Below are 23,353 nucleotides of genomic sequence, written 5' to 3' on the forward strand. Positions count from 1 at the left end.
GGTAAGACAGAAGTGAATCATAAATAAGGGGTAATACAGAAGTGAATCATAAATAAGGGGTAATACAGAAGTGAATCATAAATAAGGGGTAAGACAGGAGAGAATCATAAATAAGGGGTAATACAGAAGTGAATCATAAATAAGGGGTAATACAGAAGTGAATCATAAATAAGGGGTAAGACAGGAGAGAATCATAAATAAGGGGTAAGACAGAAGTGAATCATAAATAAGAGGTAATACAGAAGTGAATCATAAATAAGGGGTAATACAGAAGTGAATCATAAATAATGGGTAATACAGGAGTGAATCATAAATAAGGGGTAAGACAGGAGAGAATCATAAATAAGGGGTAAGACAGAAGTGAATCATAAATAAGGGGTAAGACAGAAGTGAATCATAAATAAGGGGTAAGACAGAAGTGAATCATAAATAAGGGGTAATACAGAAGTGAATCATAAATAAGGGGTAAGACAGGATTGAATCATAAATAAGGGGTAATACAGGAGAGAATCATAAATAAGGGGTAAGACAGAAGTGAATCATAAATAAGGGGTAAGACAGGAGTGAATCATAAATAAGGGGTAAGACAGGAGAGAATCATAAATAAGGGGTAATACAGAAGTGAATCATAAATAAGGGGTAAGACAGAAGTGAATCATAAATAAGGGGTAAGACAGAAGTGAATCATAAATAAGGGGTAAGACAGAAGTGAATCATAAATAAGGGGTAAGACAGGAGATAATTATATATAAGGTGTAATACAGGAGAGCATCATAAAGGGGAATAATATAGAGGTAACATAATTATAAAGAGGGGTAATACAGGAGTGAAAGAATCATACATAGGGAGTAATACAGGAGTGACTTAAAGGGACATTCCGGTCAAAATTTAAATGCACACAGATGAATTACATCATTTAATAGAAACATATTTGTAATATACATGTATTGGCAAAAATACGTCTATTAAAAGTTATCACTGTTTTAGTGTTAACATTTTTCTCTGCACGTGCATGTGAAGCTAGATATTCTCAGTGCACCAGTATTTTAACCCCTTAATGACCGAGGACGTGCAGGGTACGTCCTCAGAAAAAAGGCAGTTAACGCCTGAGGACGTACCCTGCACGTCCTCGGTGTGGAAAGCAGCTGGAAGCGATCCTGCTCGCTTCCAGCTGCTTTCCGGTTATTGCAGTGATGCCTCGATATGGAGGCATCCTGCAATAACCTTTTACGGCCATCCGATGCAGAGAGAGACACTCTGTGGCCCTCTCTGCACCGGACATCGATGGCAGGTATCGTTGGTGGGTGGGAGCCGGAGTGGGAGGTGGGTGGCGGCCATCGATGGCCCTGGTCATGTAGAGGGGGGGCGGGATCGTGGGCGGGGAAGTCCGGGGGAGCGCGCGGGCGCGCGCACGTGCACAAGGGGGCGGGTGCGTGCACGGGGAGGGAGCGGGTGGGAACTGCTACACTACAGAAAAGATGTGTCATTTAGGTGGTGGGGGTTGGTACGTGGTGTCATTTAGGTGGTGGGGGTTGGTACGTGGGGGGGAGAGCTACACTACAGAAAAAATTAAAAGAAAATTAAAAAATAAACATTTGATTGTGCAAACTGGGTACTGGCAGACAGCTGCCAGTATCCAAGATGGCCCCCAATAAGGCTGAGGGGGAGGCTTAGAGAGCTGTTTTGGGGGGGGGATCAGGGAGGTTGGGGGTTAAGGTGGGATCCTAAACACAGCATATGTAAATATGCTTTTTTTTCTTTACAAAAAAAAAAAAAAAAAAAACTTTTATTTTAGTACTGGCAGACTTTCTGCCAGTACTTAATATGGCGGGGACAATTGTGGGGTGGGGGAGGGAAGGGAGCTGTTTGGCAGGGATCAGGGGGTGGGATGTGTCAGGTGGGAGGCTGATCTCTACACTAAAGCTAAAATTAACCCTGCAATCTCCCTACAAACTACCTAATTAACCCCTTCACTGCTAGCCATAATACACGTGTGATGCGCAGCAGCATTTAGCGACTTTCTAATTACCAAAAAGCAACGCCAAAGTCATATATGTCTGCTATTTCTGAACAAAGGGCATCCCAGAGAAGCATTTACAACCATTTGTGCCATAATTGCATAAGCTGTTTGTAAATAATTTCAGTGAGAAACCTAAAATTGTGAAAAAATTAACGTTTTTTTTAAATTTGATCGCATTTGGCGGTGAAATGGTGGCATTAAATATACCAAAATGGGCCTAGATCAATACTTGGGGTTGTCTACTACACTACACTAAAGCTAAAATTAACCCTAGAAGCTCCCTACATGCTCCCTAATTAACCCCTTCACTGCTGGGCATAATACACGTATTGTGCGCAGTGGCATTTAGCAGCCTTCTAATTACCAAAAAGCAAAGCCAAAGCCATATATGTTTGCTATTTCTGAACAAAGGGGATCCCAGAGAAGCCTTTACAACCATTTATGCTATAATTGTACAAGTTGTTTGTAAATAATTTCAGTGAGAAACCTAAAGTTTGTGAAAAAATTTGTGAAAAAGTGAACAATTTTTTTTATTTGATTGCATTTGGCGGTGAAATGGTGGCATGAAATATACCAAAATGGGCCTAGATCAATACTTTGGGATGTCTTCGAAAAAAAAATATATACCTGTCAATGGATATTCAGGGATTCCTGACAGATATCAGGGTTCCAATATAACTAGCGCTAATTTTGAAAAAAAGTGGTTTGGAAATAGCAAAGTGCTTCTTGTATTTATTTCCCTATAACTTGCAAAAAAAGCAAAGAACATGTAAACATTGGGTATTTCTAAACTCAGGACAAAATTTAGAAACTATTTAGCATGGGTGTTTTTTGGTGGTTGTAGATGTATAACAGATTTTGGGGGTCAAAGTTAGAAAAAGTGTGTTTTTTTCCATTTTTTCCTCATATTTTATAATGTTTTTTTATAGTAAATTATAAGATATGATGAAAATAATGGTATCTTTAGAAAGTCCATTTAATGGCGAGAAAAACTGTATATAATATGTGTGGGTACAGTAAATGAGTAAGAGGAAAATTACAGCTAAACACAAACACCGCAAAAATGTAAAAATAGCCTTGGTCCCAAACGGACAGAAAATGGAAAAGTGCTGCGGTCATTAAGGGGTTAAATACTGCAGCTGCTCAGAGCGCAAGTGGGGCTTGTATCATGTCAGCAAGTAGCAAAATTAGCCATTACCTGATGGTATAAGCATCTTAGGCTGAGTAGAAGAAAGTAGCAGGCACTACACAATGGTGTATATAAAACATCCAAAATCTATTCAAAAAATGAACTCATAGACATATGATGCTATGTCTATTAGTAAGCACCTGTAGGGGCGCGAAACGCGCCAGATGTCTATCTATGTCCCACTGCCATTGTCTGTACAGTCCTTTTTCGTCAGTTTTGCATATATTGAATCTTTTTGAATACATTTTGGACAATTTATATACACCATCGTGTAGTGCCTGCTACTTTCTTCTACTCGTACTTGCTTTGCGGATTTGGTTCCTCTGCTGCTACGGCACTGCAGGAGGAAGCGGAGCATTGGGTGACCTTTACTCTCCGGCAGCATTTCCGGTTTGGGGCTTCCATTGTACTTGAGTTGCAATGACCGTACCTCTCTGTAAGCATCTTAGGTCCTCTGAGCAAGTGCTCTTTTTAAAATGCTGGTGCACGGTGTACACTTAAATACACAGTTGAAACAGCTGTATCTTATATTAGAAGCATTTTTGCTAATACATTTATTTTACAAAAATGCTTCTATTCAAAACTGAAAACTGGAATGTCCCTTTAAAGGGACACTAAACCCAAATTTTTTTCTTTAATGATTCAGATAGAGCAGGTAGTTTTAAGCAACTTTCTAGTTTACTCCTATTATCAATTTTTCTTCGTTCTCTTGCTATCTTTATTTTAAAAGCAGGAAGGTAAAGCTTAGGAGCCGGCCCATTTTTGGTTCAGAACCTGGGTTATGCTTGCTTATTGGTGGTTAAATGTAGCCACCAATAAGCAAGCGCTATCCAGGGTGCTGAACCTAAAATGTGCCAGCTCCTAAGCTTTACATTCCTGCTTTTTAAATAAAGATAGCAAGAGAACGAAGACAATTGATAATAGGAGTAAATTAGAAAGTTGCTTAAAATTGCGTGCTCTGTCTGAATCATGAAAGAAAAAAATTGTGTTTAGTAATCATAAATGGGGTAATACAGGAGTGACATAGGAGGAGATAATGCAGGAGTTACACAATCATAAAGGGACTAATACAGGAATGACATAATAATAAAGGGGTATTGGGAAAGATTTATCAAGCGCAAGAAGAATTCTCCGGGTAATACTAGGGGTTCTCCTCCGCTCACCTTTAGAGAAGCGCATCTGTGCGCTCCATAGGCGAGACGAGGAGATGTAAAGATACATTTATTCAGTCAGATTAGTATCTGCACCTTATTTAGCAATGAAAATAAGCAACTATTCTCCATGTACGTCATATATGAATCAATAGCAATATTCATACAGCCCCACTAGTAGATTTGTGAACGCCCCTCTTCAAAAAAACTGTCATGGAAGAAGATAGATTTTTATTCTTTTGCGATTCTATTTTTGCTCTTCTCTTTATATATTATTTTTGCTCCCCAATAGATATTATTTTTGTGTCTTTTTATATATTATTTTTACACTCCAATATAGTTTTTTTTTTGCACTCCAATATACATTGTTATTGCGTTGTTATATATTATTTTTGCGTTTTGTTGAGCGCTTTTTTTCTAGCATTGCTTCTACAACTGGTAGAGAATATTTTTTCTAAAGCTGTTCTCCGCAGTTGTTGTTATGGAGAACTTTAATGCACGCATTTGCAGGAGAACAGTCAGTCCGCTATAGGAGAAACTAAATGATACATTTGCAACAAGTCAAATTAATGAGAAGTACTATATAGGAAATACAACTAAACCAATCAAACTTTTGTTTGCCGTACCTGTGCGCCAAGAACAAGGGGAACAGAGTAGGAGTATTTTACAGTCGAACCTGCCTATTTTTTGGGTGCAGTTTTTGAATGATAAATAGGGGCATTTATGTGTGTGTGTGCATTTTTAGGCACAAATATAGGAAAATAGCAATAATAAATCTTGCCCTTTATGATTGTCACTCCTGTATTAGTCCTTTTATGATTCTCTCACTCCCGTATTTTACCCCTTTATGATTCTCGGACTCCTGTAAAGAGGGGATGATCAAGGAGTGAGAAATTAATGGTATAATAGATAAATGAAGGAAAGTCAGAAAGAGGGAATTATAAAAATAAAAGGAGGAGGATACAGTAGAGGAAGCATGACAAACTAGGGGATACAGGAGAAGTTCAATACAGGAGTCAAAAAGAGTCAGAGTGGATTGTACAGGAGAGTGAAATGGGATAATACAAGAGAGGGAGAGTCAAAAAGAGGAGAGGAAAAATAATATCGGTATAATACAGAAGAGTTCGAAAGTGAGGAACATGCAGAAGTGGGAGAGTCAGAAAGAGGGAATGATACAGGTGAAGAGGAGTCAGAAAGAGGGAATGATACAGTAGAAGAGGAGTCAGAAAGAGGGAATGATACAGGAGAAGAGGAGTCAGAAAGAGGGAATGATACAGGAGAAGAGGAGTTAGAAAGAGGGAATGATACAGGAGAAGAGGAGTCAGAAAGAGGGAATGATACAGGAGAAGAGGAGTCAGAAAGAGGGAATGATACAGGAGAAGAGGAGTCAGAAAGAGGGAATGATACAGGAGAAGAGGAGTTAGAAAGAGGGAATGATACAGGAGAAGAGGAGTCAGAAAGAGGGAATGATACAGGAGAAGAGGAGACAGAAAGAGGGAATGATACAGGAGAAGTCAGAAAGAGGGAATGATACAGGAGAAGAGGAGTCAGAAAGAGGGAATGATACAGGAGAAGTCATAAAGAGGGAATGATACAGGAGAAGAGGAGTCAGAAAGAGGGAATGATACAGGAGAAGAGGAGTCAGAAAGAGGGAATCATACAGGAGAAGAGGAGTCAGAAAGAGGGAATGATACAGGAGAAGTCATAAAGAGGGAATGATACAGGAGAAGAGGAGTCAGAAAGAGGGAATGATACAGGAGAAGTCATAAAGAGGGAATTATACAGGAGAAGAGGAGTCAGAAAGAGGGAATCATACAGGAGAAGAGGAGTCAGAAAGAGGGAATCATACAGGAGAAGAGGAGTCAGAAAGTGGAGATTATGCAGAGGGCTACTCAGAAAGAAGGAATAATGCAAGAGAGATAGAGTCAGAACGGGGATCATACAAGAGAGGAATAGACAAAGTAGAGAGCAATGAGATGATAAAGGGCTCGATATATCAAGCCCTTCTCCTCCCTATGACTGCAGGTTCTCACAAGAGAACCTGCAGTCACAATTTATCAAGCAGCAGTCATTAGAATGCTGCTTCTCTACCCTCTTCTCCACCTCTTAGGTGCAGAATTTCAATCTCCCCGGTCTTGTTTGACCGAGAAGATTGACACCTCCTGCCCGCACGTGATTGGCTGTGCAGGGGACGGGATTGCACGCAAGAGCAAAATAGCACTTGTGTGCAATCCTGAATTCCGCCAGCGAATTGCTACCCACCAGAGGCGGACAAGGGCGATATGTACTCCCCTCTCTGCCCTTGCTTGATAAATGGAGCCCATAGGATAGGGAGAGTAAGGAGGGGATGATACCAAAGAGGGGTGATAGGAGAGGGAGTTTCAGAACGTGAGAGTCAGGCAAATCTATCATGTAAGGGTTGATACATTTGACATGGACTTGATAACATCTATTTATGTGCCCTTCAGCAGTGTGAGATCATACTTTTATAATATATTGCAAAATACAGGGCTTGGCAAACCCTTGGAGACACAGCAAATAGAAACTAATTTCTGGCTCATACATTTTTAGATTGTTCTCATTTACGTGCTGCATACAATCACCATTGCCTGCTTGCTAGAAAATGTCTAGCTGGCTCCTGAAATTTCTAACATACTCCTAAAGTTTGACAGAAAATTGTCAAGCCCTAATATAATATAAGCAAGACTAACATTTCATATTCAAAATAAAAAAATATGGTTTCAAGAGTTTCTTCTCCGCCATTCTAATCAGTTTTGTGTGTTTACAAATTATGAACTAAATATACAGCAGATGGAGTTCAGAACTATAGCTCCCTTGTGTCACAATATATATTGGGCTAATATCTAACCTTTCTTTTTACACGTATACTGCTTTTGTATCTGAATTACTGGAGAACACAGCTACTCCTATCACTGGTCATATACACAAAGTCTTTATTGATCTGAATTATCACATTAGATGATTGGTTCCAACACCCTATCTTGAGATATAATTGTTTTTGACCTTTTGACTATATGGTACAATACACAGAATAGATGGGTCTCTTTGTTCTCATTTGCTGGAAACCATATAAATAACATCTGAACATTAACTGATAAATGTTTCGGGGTCAGGTTTTGGTCATTTAACATACAGCAGTATATTTATGAAGTCCCATGCATTTGGTTTTCTACTGTGAGTTACATTGCTTGTTATGTATTTTATCTTTTTTATGATTGTTTGTGGTTTAAGTTACTTTATTATTTTTTGTGTATTTATTTGTTAGGCCTAACAATGAAAAAATATATCCTTAAAATGCTATATAGGAGGTAAAGAAAGACAAGGCAGGGGATATATAGTGGGACTGAAGGGTTTCAGGGTCAGCTCTCTAGAGAGCTGACAATCTAAAACAATCTCAGAATGTGTACTATGCTCAGGAGAAAGAGTAAATTCAGAAATATTTTAGAGAATGAGAGGTGACAGATTATGACACCATCCTTACAAACCATGAGTGTCGGACCACAAGTAATAAGTAATATAGCAAAATCAAATAAAAGGAATGTTTAATAAAATACTGGCTAAAGAGTTATACACGGACAGAAAACTTTTTGGGGTTTTACCTTTGCACTTGTGTCCAACAAAATAATAAAAAAAAATAACAACACCTTTTTCCTCTTTGGGTTTAAAGGGTTACTGAACCCAAATGTTTTCTTTCGTGATTCAGATAGAGCATGCAATTTTAAGCAACTTTCTAATTTACTCCTATTATCATTTTTTCTTTGTTCTCTTGCTATCTTTATTTGAAAAAGAACGTCCAGAACCCTGGACAGCGCTTGTTTATTGGTGGATGAATTTATCCACCAATCAGCAAGAACAACCCAGGTTGTTCATCAAAAATGGGCCGGCATCTAAACTTACATTCTTGCTTTTCAAATAAAAATACCAAGAGAATGAAGAACATTTGCTAATAGGAGTAAATTAGAAAGTTGCTGAAAATTGCATGCTCTATCTGAATCACAAAAGAAAACAATTTGGGTTCAGTGTCCCTTTAACACCTGAAATGCCAGACGGGGCGGAAATACTTTGCACCACAAGTGGTTAAAATTGTCTCTCTTCCCTCGAAATGTATTTTTAAGTTTGACTAATGTTAGCATCATTTTCCTTTTTGCAAACGTTTCCCGGTAGATCCAAGCTCTGACAGGAAAGGTTAAATAAAGATTGTAAATACCATTAATGCTGAAAAGAGTAAAGAGACAGGTTTGTTCTTCCTACGTTTCCTTTTATTTGTGCCACTGCTGTTTGTTGTTTGGCCGTCTCTTTAGGGTTGCTGTTAGCTGAAACACAAAATCCTGGCAAGCACAGGTAACCTACATGAATTTTATTGTTATTGCAGATTTGTTACTAAGTGGAGCTGAAATCTCAATGTCTTCTTTGTTTGAGAACTTCTCTGCGTCCTTGTGTCCGTTGTGAGTGAGCAATGGTGCGGTTACTGTGGGATTCCTGCTTGGTGCATATTGTCCTGTGAAGTTCTGCTGGGTCCGTGTCTGCAGGTTGTCATCATGCTGGTATCCGCACTACCCCCTCTGCTCCTGTTACTGCTCCACCTGAGCGCATGGGCAGAAAGGCCGCCTCGCATCTTCCTGTCCTACAGAGGTATGTGTATGAGAAAACAAATGGGGTCCCTCTGGCTTCAGTGCACTCTGCAGTTATTTAAAGGGACATGAAACATTGTCTTTCATGATTGACATAGAGCATACACATTTTAAAGGTTGCCAGTTTATTTCTGGCTCTAAATATACTTTGTTCTTATGGCATTCTTTGTTGAAGAGTGAGGTTGGAAGGATGCACGTCTGGTGAACTTTATGGCATCAGTTTTACAAAAATGCTTTTGAGCACTAGATGGTAGATGTGTATATCTTGTTGAAAGCATTCTTGCAAAACTGCTGCTTATAGTGTTCTACACATGTGCACACTCCTGAGCCTAACTACCTGCAAAAAAAGGATTTCAAGAGAAAAAAAGTAAATTTGATAATAAAAGTAAATTGACATTTTTTTTAATTGCACATTCTGAATCATGAATTAAATTGTGTTTCATGTTCCTCTAATAAAGTGCCAGTTGTGTTGGTATTTACTAAAGTCAGTGCACACCGCTAGCAAACATTGTGCTAACTTTAGTTCTCAGTTTAATCTTTTTTTTTTTTTATTAAACCTTATTAAAAAGCAAATAATGTATATGTCTACCTGAGGGCACAAATGGCCTCATTAACAGGGAGAGTACTTGATCACATTGCGTAGATCCTAAATACGGATATGCAGTGTACGGCAATATGTGCGCTGTGTTGTAATTATTCACTCAGTTGCTCTTTACTACACTGTACTTACCTTGCTAAAGTAATAGTTTGTTTTTCTTTGTTAGCCTTTGGATAATAGTTACCAAACACTCCCGGGTAGTTTCTAGATCCTTTTCATAGGATTTCGTTGGTGTTATGCCTAGAGGCAGGGGATACAACACATTCCACAACCGAGCTTATTGCCCCGTGATAAAATGCCACCTTGTTTGAGACCTCAACTACTCTTAAGGGTCACTCAGAGGAAGAGATTAGCTTGTGTTTTTTTTGTGTATTTGACCTCTAACCCTAAAAGGTCACAGCTGGGTGAGGAATTGTCATTTTATACTTCCTTCTAATGGTGTTTGTGAGGGATATCCGCAGACTTGGGTTATTGGTGTTATTTAGTGCTGGTGAGCAAATAAAGTTGTTTGGCAAGTATTCCAGCACGAACACACACACAGCTATAGGTACACATTTCCATTGTTCTCTTTATGTACAGTTATTGGCTCTAGTTACACAACTACAGCAAACCTCAGTTTAGTAAACTAACAGTATCGGGCTAAGCAAATGTAGTTGTTTTAGGATGAGGAGCAAGCAGTCCTGTGCATTGGGTATTTCCAGCTATGATTCTGGGAAGAACAAAGACAGGTTGTGTGGGAAACAGGTTGTTGGGGGGGGGTTGGGGATTTTGATGTACTTTGTTCTTGGCGGTGCATCCCAAAAATACTGTCTTACCTCATCCTAGAGACGTGGGGACCTATTAATAGGGTGCACTGAGCCCCTCTGTGTGTGTGAAACAGCTGGGCCTTTATTCCCAGTGTGAAGCTGTGTGCGTCTCTATAGCATGCTGGGTCTGGGGACACCCTGTGTGTCTGCATAAATCTGGTGGCATTCTAAGTATCAGGCCATATCTATGTATGAAATGGATGAGATCACTCACTGTGTGTTGCTGCTGCAGGTTATCCTGCCAAGTGTGTATATGAGCAAGTGGTATTTACAGGAGATCTGAGCCGAGAACACAAACCGCCCCCCCCCCCCCCCATATAATGTGTACTGAGATTTTTATTACTAGTGGAATGTATGGCTTCTACGTCAGCAAGGATTACTAATGTTGGCAATGCCAAACATAAGAATAAAACTATAACTCATAGAATACAACTATTTTTAGTTTGTTGTACATGATCTTTATTTGCTTTACACCAGGAATACGCAATTAGAGCAGTTTGCAGACTTTGGCAAGACACCTGCTCACTTTTACATCTATGTAAATGGATCAACAATTCTGATCCTTAATTAAAACAGGGTCCAGTATATTTTGTCATGAAACCAGGCAGAGTAAACCTTCCAATATTTTAGGCGACCGTTGTAAAGCACTAACATTTGTTAGCGGTCACAATATTTGCTATCTAGTAAGATGACAACACACTTTGAAAACCTTCTGCTAAATATATATGACTGGTTATTTGTGGTGGTGGGGCGGGGGGGAGTAAATCCATGAGAATGCAGCACCCAGTATGACAGTTCTGGAATTTATTCACAGCATTTTTCTTGTAGTTGACAACATGATATATGTTCTGGCAGTACTCATCCTTGTTCTTCCTAATTGGAGGTCTGTAGTATACGCAGCAGAGTGGAAAGAAGTAGGCACTCAGAGTTAATGTAGTGTGTAATTTTAATGTGATAAAATAAGGTAATCATGACACATTTAGTTCTGGTACAAAGCAGATATGATAGCAAAAATCTGCTTTGAGTCATGCTCATTTTAAAGATCTGGCTTTCAATTCTTGCTTGTTTAAAGGGACAGAATACAGAGAATTGTTGTTGTTTAAAAAGATAGATAATCCCTTTATTACCCATTCCCCAGTTTTGCATAACCAATACTTTTATATTAATACACTTTTTATCTCTGTGATTACCTTGTATCTCAGCCTTTGCAGACTGCCCCCTTATGTCAGTTCTTTTGACAGATTTGCATTTTAGCCAATCAGTGCTGACTCCTAGGTAACTTCACGTGCATGAGCTCAATGTTATCTATATGACACATATGAACTCACACCCTCTAGTGGTGAAAAACTGTCAAAATTCATTCAGATTAGAGGCGGCCTTCAAGGTCTAAGAAATTAGAATATGAGCCTACCTAGGTTTAGCTTTCAACTAAGAATACCAAGAGGATAAAGCAAAATTGGTGATAAAAGTAAATTGGAAAGTTGTTTAACATTACATGTCTTATCTGAATCATGAAAGCTTATTTTGGACTTGACTGTCCCTTTAAATAGAACGCTCTTCCTCTTCTTAAAAAAAACACAAGATCACTAGTCCTCTGTGTTTGTCATCTATGTAGATTAGTGTTGAACGTCACTTTGTAGTATGTTTAGGATCACGGTATATCCTTTTAATTTTTGCTCCGATGATCTAACTGATTTAACCTTAGTCAGGAACCATTTCCTATATATTTTGTTCTCAACAATTTTCCTGGCATTAGGTGTAAAGGTCCTAAATTCCCTATGCTCAGCTACTGCACCCTTCCTATACTGCCCATGCTGCCATTTCCTATAACTGATTATTGTGCTCTGACGTCATCCTCTATAGACATCTCTTGTCAATCAAATTCATCCACTTACTCAGCATCTGTATTATTTATAAACCTTAAAGCCTGACAATTTATCATTGCTATTCTATATTTGTCCCTAAAAATGCGCATTTGAAATAATGCTCCTATTTATCATTAAAAATGCACCTAAAATTGGGCAAGTTTGACTGAAATTCTCCTTGGAGAACATGTGCTCCAAAAAAATGGGGTTAAATTAGATCCTTTTAGCCATATTTCTTATAGTACTCCTCATTAATTCGACTAGTTACAAATGTATCATTTATTTTCTCCTTTAGAGGACTGAAAGTTCTCCTGCAAATCTGTGCATTAAAGTTTTTCATAGTTACTGTGTAGAACAGCTTTAAAAATCTATCCTCTACCAGTTGTAGAAGCAGTGTTACAAAAAAAAGGGCTTTACAAGGTACAAAAATGTAATAATAATCAGCCAGATTACGAGTTTTGCGTTATGGCTGCCTCACTAATTACTTGTACGTTATTTTCAACGCTCAGCTTTCATAGCGCTGCTATTACAGCTTTTAAAAAAAACGGCTTGTGCGGGCGATATGGTTGCGTTGAGCTTCATGCTTTACCCAAATACAAGCAGTGTTTTGACGTGCTCGTGCACGATTTCCCCATAGACATCAATGGGGAGAGCCGGCTAAAAAAAAGCCTAACACCTGAGATCGCGGAATGAAAATCTCCGTAACGCAGCCCCATTGATGTCTATGGGGAAATAAATATATGTTTAAACCTAACATAAACCCCAAGTCTAAACACCCCTAATCTGCCGCCCCCAATGTCGCCACCACCTACATAAATGTATTAACCCCTAATCTGCTGCCCCCGATATCGCCGCCACCTACATAACTTTATTAACCCCTAATCTGCCGCCCCCAACGTCGCCGCCACCTACATAAATTTATTAACCCCATATCTGCCGCCCTCCAATGTCGCCGACACCTACCTAAACTTATTAACCCCTAATCTGCCGCCGCCACTATACTAAAGTTATTAACCCCTAAACCTCTGGCCTCCCACATCACTAACACTAAATAAATATATTAACCCCTAACGTAACCCTAAGTCTAACCCTAACGTAACCCTAATCCTAACACCCCCTTACGTTAACATAATTAAAATAATTATAAATAAAAACTATTAATAACTAAATAATTCCTATTTAAAAATAAATACTTACTTACCTGTAAAATAAACCCTAAGCTAGCTACAATATAACTAATAGTTTCAGTGTAGTTATCTTAGGTGTTTATTTTATTTCACAGGTAAGTTTGTATTTATTTTAACTAGATAGACTAGTTAGAAAATAGTTATTAACTATTTACTAACTACCTAGTTAAAATAAATACAATAATCTAAATTCCAAAAAAACAAAACACTAAATTACACAAAATAAAAAAATAAATTATCAAAAATAAAAACTAATTACTTCTAATCTAATAGCCCTATCAAAATAAAAGGGCCTTTTGCGGGGCATTGCCCCAAAGAAATCAGCTGTTAAAAAAATACAAACAACCCCCCAACAGTAAAACTCACAACCCACACAACTAAAAAATACAACTAAACCCCCCAAATTAAAACCTATCTAAATAAACCTAAGCTAACCATTGCCCTGAAAAGGGCATTTGGACGGGCATTGCCCTTAAAAGGGCATTTAGCTCTTTTACTGCCCAAACCCTAATCTAAAAATAAAACCAAAAAACAAAGAAGAAAGAGTGCCCAAACGCATCTAAGTGCAGACTGTCTGTATAAAATTTATTAACAAATAAAACACACAATAAGACATACACTCACAATTTAAAAGTAAGTAATACGCAATGTATACAATCACCCAGTGGGTCTCTCCTTGCGTCTGGCTCCGGTAGCGTTGCGCGTGACGTCACGGCTGTGCAAGGCTGTGTTGGCTTCTAGCCAATCAGATGATGACTTCCGTGATCTTCTTCTCCGCTATTGGCCAGTAGTCGCTGGTAGAGGAAATACTGTCCCAATGTAGCGAATAGTCTCTCTCACACCAAAATTGTGTATCATAGGACCATAGATAGGTATGTAGGTATATGGTAAAACGTTTATCCTCAGCCCGCTATGTGTATGCACAATGCAGACAAACACATCAGATTGCGGCCTCACTGGATAAATGTAACACAACAATTGTTTAGGGCAGTGTAAAAGCCAATCAGTCAATAGAATGCGAGCTCAATCCTATTGGCTGATTGGATCAGCCAATAGGACGAAAGTTCAATCCTATTGGCTGATTGCAACAGCCAATAGGATTTTTTACCCTTTAATTCCTATTGGCTGATAGAATTCTATCAGCCAATCGGAATGTAAGCTACGCCATCTTGGATGACGTACCTTAAAGGGAAACTTCATTCTTCGTTGACCATCGGAAGAAGAGGATGCTCTGCGTCGGATGTCTTGAAGATAGAAGATGCCGTCTGGATGAAGACTTCTGCCGGCTTCAAGGCGGACTTCTGCCCGCTTGGATGAGGATGAGGATGAATGTCCGGTCTTCAAAAACTGTAAGTGGATCACCCGGGTTAGTGTTAGGTTTTTTTAAGGGTTTTATTTTTAGATTAAGGTTTGGGCAGTAAAAGAGCTAAATGCCCTTTTAATGGCAATGCCCATCCAAATGCCCTTTTCAGGGCAATGGGGAGCTTAGGTTTATTTAGATAGGTTTTTATTTGGGGGGTTTGGTTGTGTGGGTGGTGGGTTTTACTGTTGGGGGTGTGTGTATTTTTTTTTTTAAAGGTAAAAGAGCTGATTTCTTTGGGGCAATGCCCCACAAAAGGCCCTTTTAAGGGCAATTGGCAGTTTAGTGTAGGCTAGGTTTTTTTTTATTTTGGGGAGGCTTTTTTATTTTGATAGGGCTATTAGATTAGGAGTAATTCGTTTTTATTTTTGATAATTTCTTTTTTTATTTTGTGTAATTTAGTGTTTTGTTTTGTAATTTAGATAATTGTATTTTATTAATTTACGGCCAAAGGGGTGCGTTAGCTACGCATGCTTTTTTCCCCCCGCACCTTTTAAATACCGCTGGTATTTAGAATTCTCAGAATGACTGCGTTAGGCTCCAAAAAGGGAGCGTACAGGCATATTTACCGCCACTGAAACTCTAAATACCAGCGGTGCTTACGGACGCGGCGCTTTTTAAAAAACGTGCTCGTGCACGATTCCCCCATAGGAAACAACTAACGCAGCCCCATTGTTTCCTATGGGGAAACACTTCCTAAGTCTGCACCTAACACTCTAACATGAACCCCGAGTCTAAACACCCCTAACCTTACACTTATTAACCCCTAATCTGCCGCCCCGCTATCGCTGGCCCCTGTATATTATTTTTAACCCCTAATCTGCCGCTCCGTACACCGCCGCAACCTACGTTATCCCTATGTACCCCTAATCTGCTGCCCCTAACACCGCCGACCCCTATATTATATTTATTACCCCCTAATCTGCCCCCCCCCAACGTTGCCGCTACCTACCTACAATTATTAACCCCTAATCTGCCGACCGGACCTCACCGCTACTATAATAAAGTTATTAACCCCTAATCCGCCTCACTCCCGCCTCAAAAACCCTATAATAAATAGTATTAACCCCTAATCTGCCCTCCCTAACATCGCCGACACCTAACTTCAAGTATTAACCCCTAATCTGCCGACCGGACCTCGCCGCTACTCTAATAAATGTATTAACCCCTAAAGCTAAGTCTAACCCTAACACCCCCCTAAGTTAAATATAATTTTATTCTAACGAAATAAAATAATTCTTATTAAATAAATTATTGTTCCGATCAGCCAATAGAATGCAAGCTCAATCTGATTGGCTGATTGGATCAGCCAATCGGAGTGAACTTGAATCTGATTGGCTGATTCAATCAGCCAATCAGATTTTTCCTACCTTAATTCCGATTGCCTGATAGAATCCTATCAGCCAATCGGAATTCGAGGGACGCCATCTTGGATGACGTCCCTTAAAGGAACCTTCATTTGTCGTTAGTCCGTCGGTGAAGAAGGATGCCTCCGCGTCGGCTGCTTGAAGATGGTCCCGCTCTGCGCCGGATGGAAGAAGATAAAAGATGCCGCTTGGATGAAGATGTTTGCCGGTCCGGATGTCCTCTTCTTGCCGGATAGGAGGAAGACTTTGGACCCTCTTCTGGACCTCTTCTTGCCGGATAGGAGGAAGACTTCGGAGCCTCTTCTGGACGGATCGGTGATACCCGGCGTGTTGAAGATAAGGTAGGAAGATCTTCAGGGGCTTAGTGTTAGGTTTTTTAAGGGGTGTTTGGGTTAGATTAGGGGTATGTGGGTGGTGGGTTGTAATGTTGGGGGGGTATTGTATGTTTATTTAAATGCAAAAGAGCTGTTTTCTTTGGGGCATGCCCTGCAAAAGGCCCTTTTAAGGGCTGGTAAGGTAAAAGAGCTGTTTAATTTTTATTTTAGAATAGGGTAGGGCATTTTTTTATTTTGGGGGGCTTTGTTATTTTTTTAGGGGGCTTAGAGTAGGTGTAATTAGTTTAAAATTCTTGCAATCTTTTTTTATTTTTTGTAATTTAGTGTTTGTTTGTTTTTTGTAATTTAGGTTAGGATTTATTTTACAGGTAATTTTGTAATTATTTTAACTAGGTAGCTATTAAATAGTTATTAACTATTTAATAGCTATTGTACCTGGTTAAAATAAATACAAAGTTGCCTGTAAAATAAATATAAATCCTAAAATAGCTACAATATAATTATTATTTATATTGTAGCTATATTAGGGTTTATTTTACAGGTAAGTATTTAGCTTTAAATAGGAATAATTTATTTAATAAGAATTATTTTATTTCGTTAGAATAAAATTATATTTAACTTAGGGGGGTGTTAGTGTTAGGGTTAGACTTAGCTTTATGGGTTAATACATTTATTAGAGTAGCGGCGAGGTCCAGTCGGCAGATTAGGGGTTAATACTTGAAGTTAGGTGTCAGCGATGTTAGGGAGGGCAGATTAGGGGTTAATACTATTTATTATAGGGTTTTTGAGGCGGGAGTGAGGCGGATTAGGGGTTAATATATTTATTATAGTAGCGGTGAGGTCCGGTCGGCAGATTAGGGGTTAATAATTGTAGGTAGGTAGCGGCGACGTTGGGGGGGGGGGGAAGATTAGGGGTTAATAAATATTATGTAGGGGTTGGTGATGTTAGGGGCAGCAGATTAGGGGTACATAGGGATAATGTAGGTGGCGGCGGTGTGCGGTCGGCAGATTAGGGGTTAAAAAAATGTAATAGAGTGGCGGCGATGTGGGGGGGCCTCGGTTTAGGGGTACATAGGTAGTTTATGGTTGTTAGTGTACTTTAGAGCACAGTAGTTAAGAGCTTTATGAACCAGCGTTAGCCCAGAAAGCTCTTAACTCCTGACTTTTTTCTGCAGCTGGAGTTTTGTCGTTAGATTTCTAACGCTCACTTCAGCCAAGACTCTAAATACCGGCGTTAGAAAGATCCCATTGAAAAGATAGGATACGCAATTGGCGTAGGGGGATCTGCGGTATGGAAAAGTCGCGGCTGGAAAGTGAGCGTTAGACCCTTTCCTGACTGACTCTAAATACCAGCGGGCGGTAAAAACCAGCGTTAGGACCCCCTAACGCTGGTTTGGACGGCTAACGCAGAACTCTAAATCTAGGCGTTATTTTATTGTAATATTAGGTTTTAGTGTAAGGCAGGTTAGGTTTTATTTTACAGGTAACTTTGTATTTATTTTAACTAGGTAGTTAGTAAATAGTTAATAACTATTTATTAACTAGTCTACCTAGTTAAAATAAATACAAACTTACCTGTGAACTAAAAATAAACCTGGGTGTTTGGTGTACTTTGGGACAGTTTAGTTATGAGTTTTATGCTACAGCTTTGTAACGTAAAACTCATAACTACTGACTTTAGATGGCGGTACAGATCTTGTCATTTTAGGCTGTACCACTCACTTTTTGGTCTCACAGCAAAACTCGTAATACCGGTGCTATGAAAGTCCCATTGAAAAAAGACTTTTCTTAAAGTGCGGTACTGACGTTGCGTGACGGCCAAAAAAGTGTGCGGTACAGCTATTATTACAAGACTTGTAATAGCAGCGGTAGGAAAAAAGCATTGTTATGGGCCATAACAATGCTTTTTGAGTCATAACGCAAACTCGTAATCTAGCTGTAAGTTCATTAAAGCGCAATAATAATTTATATTGGAATGCAGAAATATATTGAGGTGATAAAAAAATATATAATGCAGCACAAAAATAATATATAACAGAGCACAAAAATGATATATATAAGAAGCGTTAAAATAGCACACACAAAAAATTAAAATATAGATCTATTTTCTTCCATGACAGTTTGTTGAAGAGGGGCGTTAACAAAGCTACTAGGGGGGCTGTATAAATATTTCTATTGATTTATATATGAATTACGTGGCAAATAGTTGCTTATTTTCAATGATAAAAAAGACGCAAATACTAATCCGACTAGAGAAATTTATCTTTAGATCTCCTCACCTCTCCTATGGAGAAGCGCAACCCCCCCCCCCCATTTTTTTTTATAAATTTGAGCACACAGATTCACTTCTCTAAAGTAGAGCTGAGGTGAACACATAGTATAATTACACAGATAATTCTCCTTGCATTTGATAAATTGAGCCCTGAGTGTCTCTTAGTCTCTCTCCAGAAAAACTGTAGCTCTTATCATTTGTAAGTGCAATTGTTCCATTTGGCCTCTGTGTATCCCAAGCCACCGCTTGTCTCTCAGTGGTTTCTTTTTATGGCTTTTAATAGTGGACGGCAGCCAACACTCGAAAAGGTGGCAACAATCTGGACTTGCTTTTCACAAATAAATCTGCACTGTCTGTCATCTCATCTTTTTTATCCATTGACAACTGGATAATCTCCTCCCACAAAATCTTAATCCGCCGTACAAGCCTTTTGCTGGTCTCCCGAAAGCTACATGCATGCAGCCTTATATATATTCTTGTATAGAATCAGCCAGATTCCCATTATTCAACAGATACACTAATATAACAAACAAGTTACCCATAAAAGCGTCCAGGTAGATGTTTGTATACGTAAATAATGTTGTTTCTTTTTATAGTTAGGACAAGTGTTGTACTTTCTGCCTTCTGCTGTATTTTGCACAGATCGGTTTGTGATTTATTATACAACTACAAGGCCTACAATTGATAGTCTTTTCTTTTATATGGGTGTACCTATATATATTTCTGCTTTTTCCCCCACCATTTTTGGATTAAAGGGACAGATTAAAGGTCAAACTAGATATGTGAATGCATAAACAGCTTAAATATAAAAAGGGACAGTACTAATCCAACCAAACAATGTATTACTTATATGTTAAATGCTTTACTCTTTTATGTTTTTGTGTACCAACAAAATGTTAATTAAGAAAATATATTTAAAAAACCCCAGCTTAAATATGAAAATTTGTGCAATATACCTCAATTAGCAAAAATACTTCTAGTAAAAATGATTAGTTTATCAGAAGCATACACATGTATGCTGTGAGTGCCTTGCACCAACACTGCGTCTTCTTAGAAAGTCAGTAGTGGCCACTGTATGACACCGAATGAGTCTTCACTAATGCAATACACAGCACCACCAGCTATCTAAGCAGGCATGGTGTTTGAATCATGTAACACTTAGCATATGTGCATATGCCTCTGAAATAGTAATAACGTTTAGCTAGAAGCATTAATGCTAATGAAAGAACATTCTAAAAATGATTCTATTTAAAACTGAAATGCGCAAATGCACGTTTCAGTTTTGACGTTACAAGTCCTATTAATACTTTTACCGGAGTTGACTAACTTTAGAGTTGCTCTCTATACCCCAGGGATTGTTTCTCTTTCTGTGTTAAAGGGACACTGAACCCAATTTTTTTCTTTTGTGATTCAGATAGAGCATGAAATTTTAAGCAACTTTCTAATTTACTCCTATTATTAATTTTTCTTCGTTCTCTTGCTATTTTTATTTGAAAAAAAAGGCATCTAAGCGTTTTTTTTGGTTTAGAACGCTGGACAGCACTTTTTTATTGGTGGATGAATTTATCCACCAATCAGCAAGAACAACCCAGGTTGTTCACCAAAAATGGGCTGGCATCTAAACTTACATTCTTGCATTTCAAATAAAGATACCAAGAGAATGAAGAAAATTTGATAATAGGAGTAAATTAGAAAGTTGCTTAAAATGTCATGCTCTATCTCAGTGTTTTTCAACCAGTGTGCCGTGGCACACTAGTGTGCCGTGAGAGATCCTCAGGTGTGCCACGGCAGACTGACAACAGTGTGACATATTTTTTAAACTTTGCTTGTTTTTTACTCCCAGTGCAGGGGTAGTTTGTAGGAGGCATGGCATAACGGCACAATACATACAGTGTGTGTGTGTGTGTGTATATATATATATATGCTGTATTAGGCTACAATGTGTGATTTTTTTTAAATTTTGGGATGGTGGTGTGCCACAGGATTTTTTAATGTAAAAAAGTGTGCCACAGCAAAAAAAAGTTAAAAATCACTGCTCTATCTGAATCACGAAAGAAAAAATTTGGGTTCAGTGTCTCTTTAAGTAATTACATTATTTGGAAGCGGCACCGCCTGCACTTCAGACTGAGTAAAGTAAAGCAATATTACTGCAGTGTTTAAAGGGACATAAAACCCCAATTTATTCTTTCATGATTCAGATACAGCATATCATTTTAAACAACTTTCCAATTTACATCTATCATCAAATATTCTTTGTTTTCTTGTTATCCTTTGTTGAAAAGCAGGGAATGTAAACTCAGGTGCATGCGCGTCTCTGCAGCACTATATGACAACGGTTTTGCAACAATGTTATACATTAGCAAGAGCACTAGATGGCAGCACTGTTATAACAATGTTATACATTAGCAAGAGCACTAGATGGCAGCACTTTTATAACAATGTTATACATTAGCAAGAGCACTAGATGGCAGCACTGTTATAACAATGTTATACATTAGCAAGAGCACTAGATGGCAGCACTGTTATAACAATGTTATACATTAGCAAGAGCACTAGATGGCAGCACTTTTATAACAATATTATACATTAGCAAGAGCGCTAGATGGCAGCACTTTTATAACAATGTTATACGTTAGCAAGAGCACTAGATGGCAGCACTTTTATAACAATGTTATAAATTAGCAAGAGCACTAGATGGCAGCACTGTTATAACAATGTTATACATTAGCAAGAGCACTAGATGGCAGCACTTTTATAACAATGTTATACATTAGCAAGAGTGCTAGATGGCAGCACTTTTATAACAATGTTATACATTAGCAAGAGCGCTAGATGGCAGCACTTTTATAACAATGTTATACATTAGCAAGAGCACTAGATGGCAGCAGTTTTATAACAATGTTATACATTAGCAAGAACACTAGATGGCAGCAGTTTTATAACAATGTTATACATTAGCAAGAGCGCTAGATGGCAACACTTTTATAACAATGTTATACATTAGCAAGAGCGCTAGATGGCAGCACTTTTATAACAATGTTATACATTAGCAAGAGCACTAGATGGCAGCACTTTTATAACAATGTTATACATTAGCAAGAGCACTAGATGGCAGCACTATTATAACAATGTTATACATTAGCAAGAGCACTAGATAGCAGCACTTTTATAACAATGTTATACATTAGCAAGAGCACTAGATGGCAGCACTATTATAACAATGTTATACATTAGCAAGAGCACTAGATGTCAGCACTTTTATAACAATGTTGTACATTAGTAAGAGCACTAGATGGCAGCACTTTTATAACAATGTTATGCATTAGCAAGAGCACTAGATGGCAGCACTTTTATAACAATGTTATACATTAGCAAGAGCACTAGATGGCAGCACTTTTATAACAATGTTATACATTAGCAAGAGCACTAGATGGCAGCACTGTTATAACAATGTTATACATTAGCAAGAGCACTAGATGGCAGCACTGTTATAACAATGTTATACATTAGCAAGAGCACTAGATGGCAGCACTTTTATAACAATGTTATACATTAGCAAGAGCGCTAGATGGCAGCACTTTTATAACAATGTTATACATTAGCAAGAGCGCTAGATGGCAGCACTTTTATAACAATGTTATACATTAGCAAGAGCGCTAGATGGCAGCACTTTTATAACAATGTTATTCATTAGCAAGAGCGCTAGATGGCAGCACTTTTATATCAATGTTATACATTAGCAAGAGCACTAGATGGCAGAACTTTTATAACAATGTTATACATTAGCAAGAGCACTAGATGGCAGCACTTTTATAACAATGTTATACATTAGCAAGAGCGCTAGATGGCAGCACTTTTATAACAATGTTATACATTAGCAAGAGCGCTAGATGGCAGCACTTTTATAACAATGTTATATATTAGCAAGAGCGCTAGATGGCAGCACTTTTATAACAATGTTATACATTAGCAAGAGCGCTAGATGGCAGCACTTTTATAACAATGTTATACATTAGCAAGAGCACTAGATGGCAGCACTGTTATAACAATGTTATACATTAGCAAGAGCACTAGATGGCAGCACTTTTATAACAATGTTATACATTAGCAAGAGCACTAGATGGCAGCACTGTTATAACAATGTTATACATTAGCAAGAGCACTAGATGGCAGCACTGTTATAACAATGTTATACATTAGCAAGAGCACTAGATGGCAGCACTTTTATAACAATATTATACATTAGCAAGAGCGCTAGATGGCAGCACTTTTATAACAATGTTATACGTTAGCAAGAGCACTAGATGGCAGCACTTTTATAACAATGTTATACATTAGCAAGAGCACTAGATGGCAGCACTGTTATAACAATGTTATACATTAGCAAGAGCACTAGATGGCAGCACTTTTATAACAATGTTATACATTAGCAAGAGTGCTAGATGGCAGCACTTTTATAACAATGTTATACATTAGCAAGAGCGCTAGATGGCAGCACTTTTATAACAATGTTATACATTAGCAAGAGCACTAGATGGCAGCAGTTTTATA

The 23,353-nt window shown here is 38.4% G+C and overlaps 1 protein-coding gene across 1 annotated transcript in view; it reads left to right on the top strand.

Moving 5' to 3' along the window:
* Nucleotides 1-23,353, top strand: part of LOC128643021 (semaphorin-3F) — a 120,133-nt gene that overhangs the window by 7,299 nt on the left and 89,481 nt on the right. The window contains exon 2 of the mRNA XM_053695942.1: nt 8,754-9,013. Within this exon, the coding sequence (XP_053551917.1) occupies nt 8,920-9,013 (94 nt within the window). The 5' untranslated portion in view covers nt 8,754-8,919. The remainder of the gene's footprint in view (nt 1-8,753; nt 9,014-23,353) is intronic.

The sequence above is a fragment of the Bombina bombina genome, chromosome 12 (genome assembly GCF_027579735.1).
Source record: "Bombina bombina isolate aBomBom1 chromosome 12, aBomBom1.pri, whole genome shotgun sequence".
Classification (NCBI taxonomy): Eukaryota; Metazoa; Chordata; class Amphibia; order Anura; family Bombinatoridae; genus Bombina; species Bombina bombina.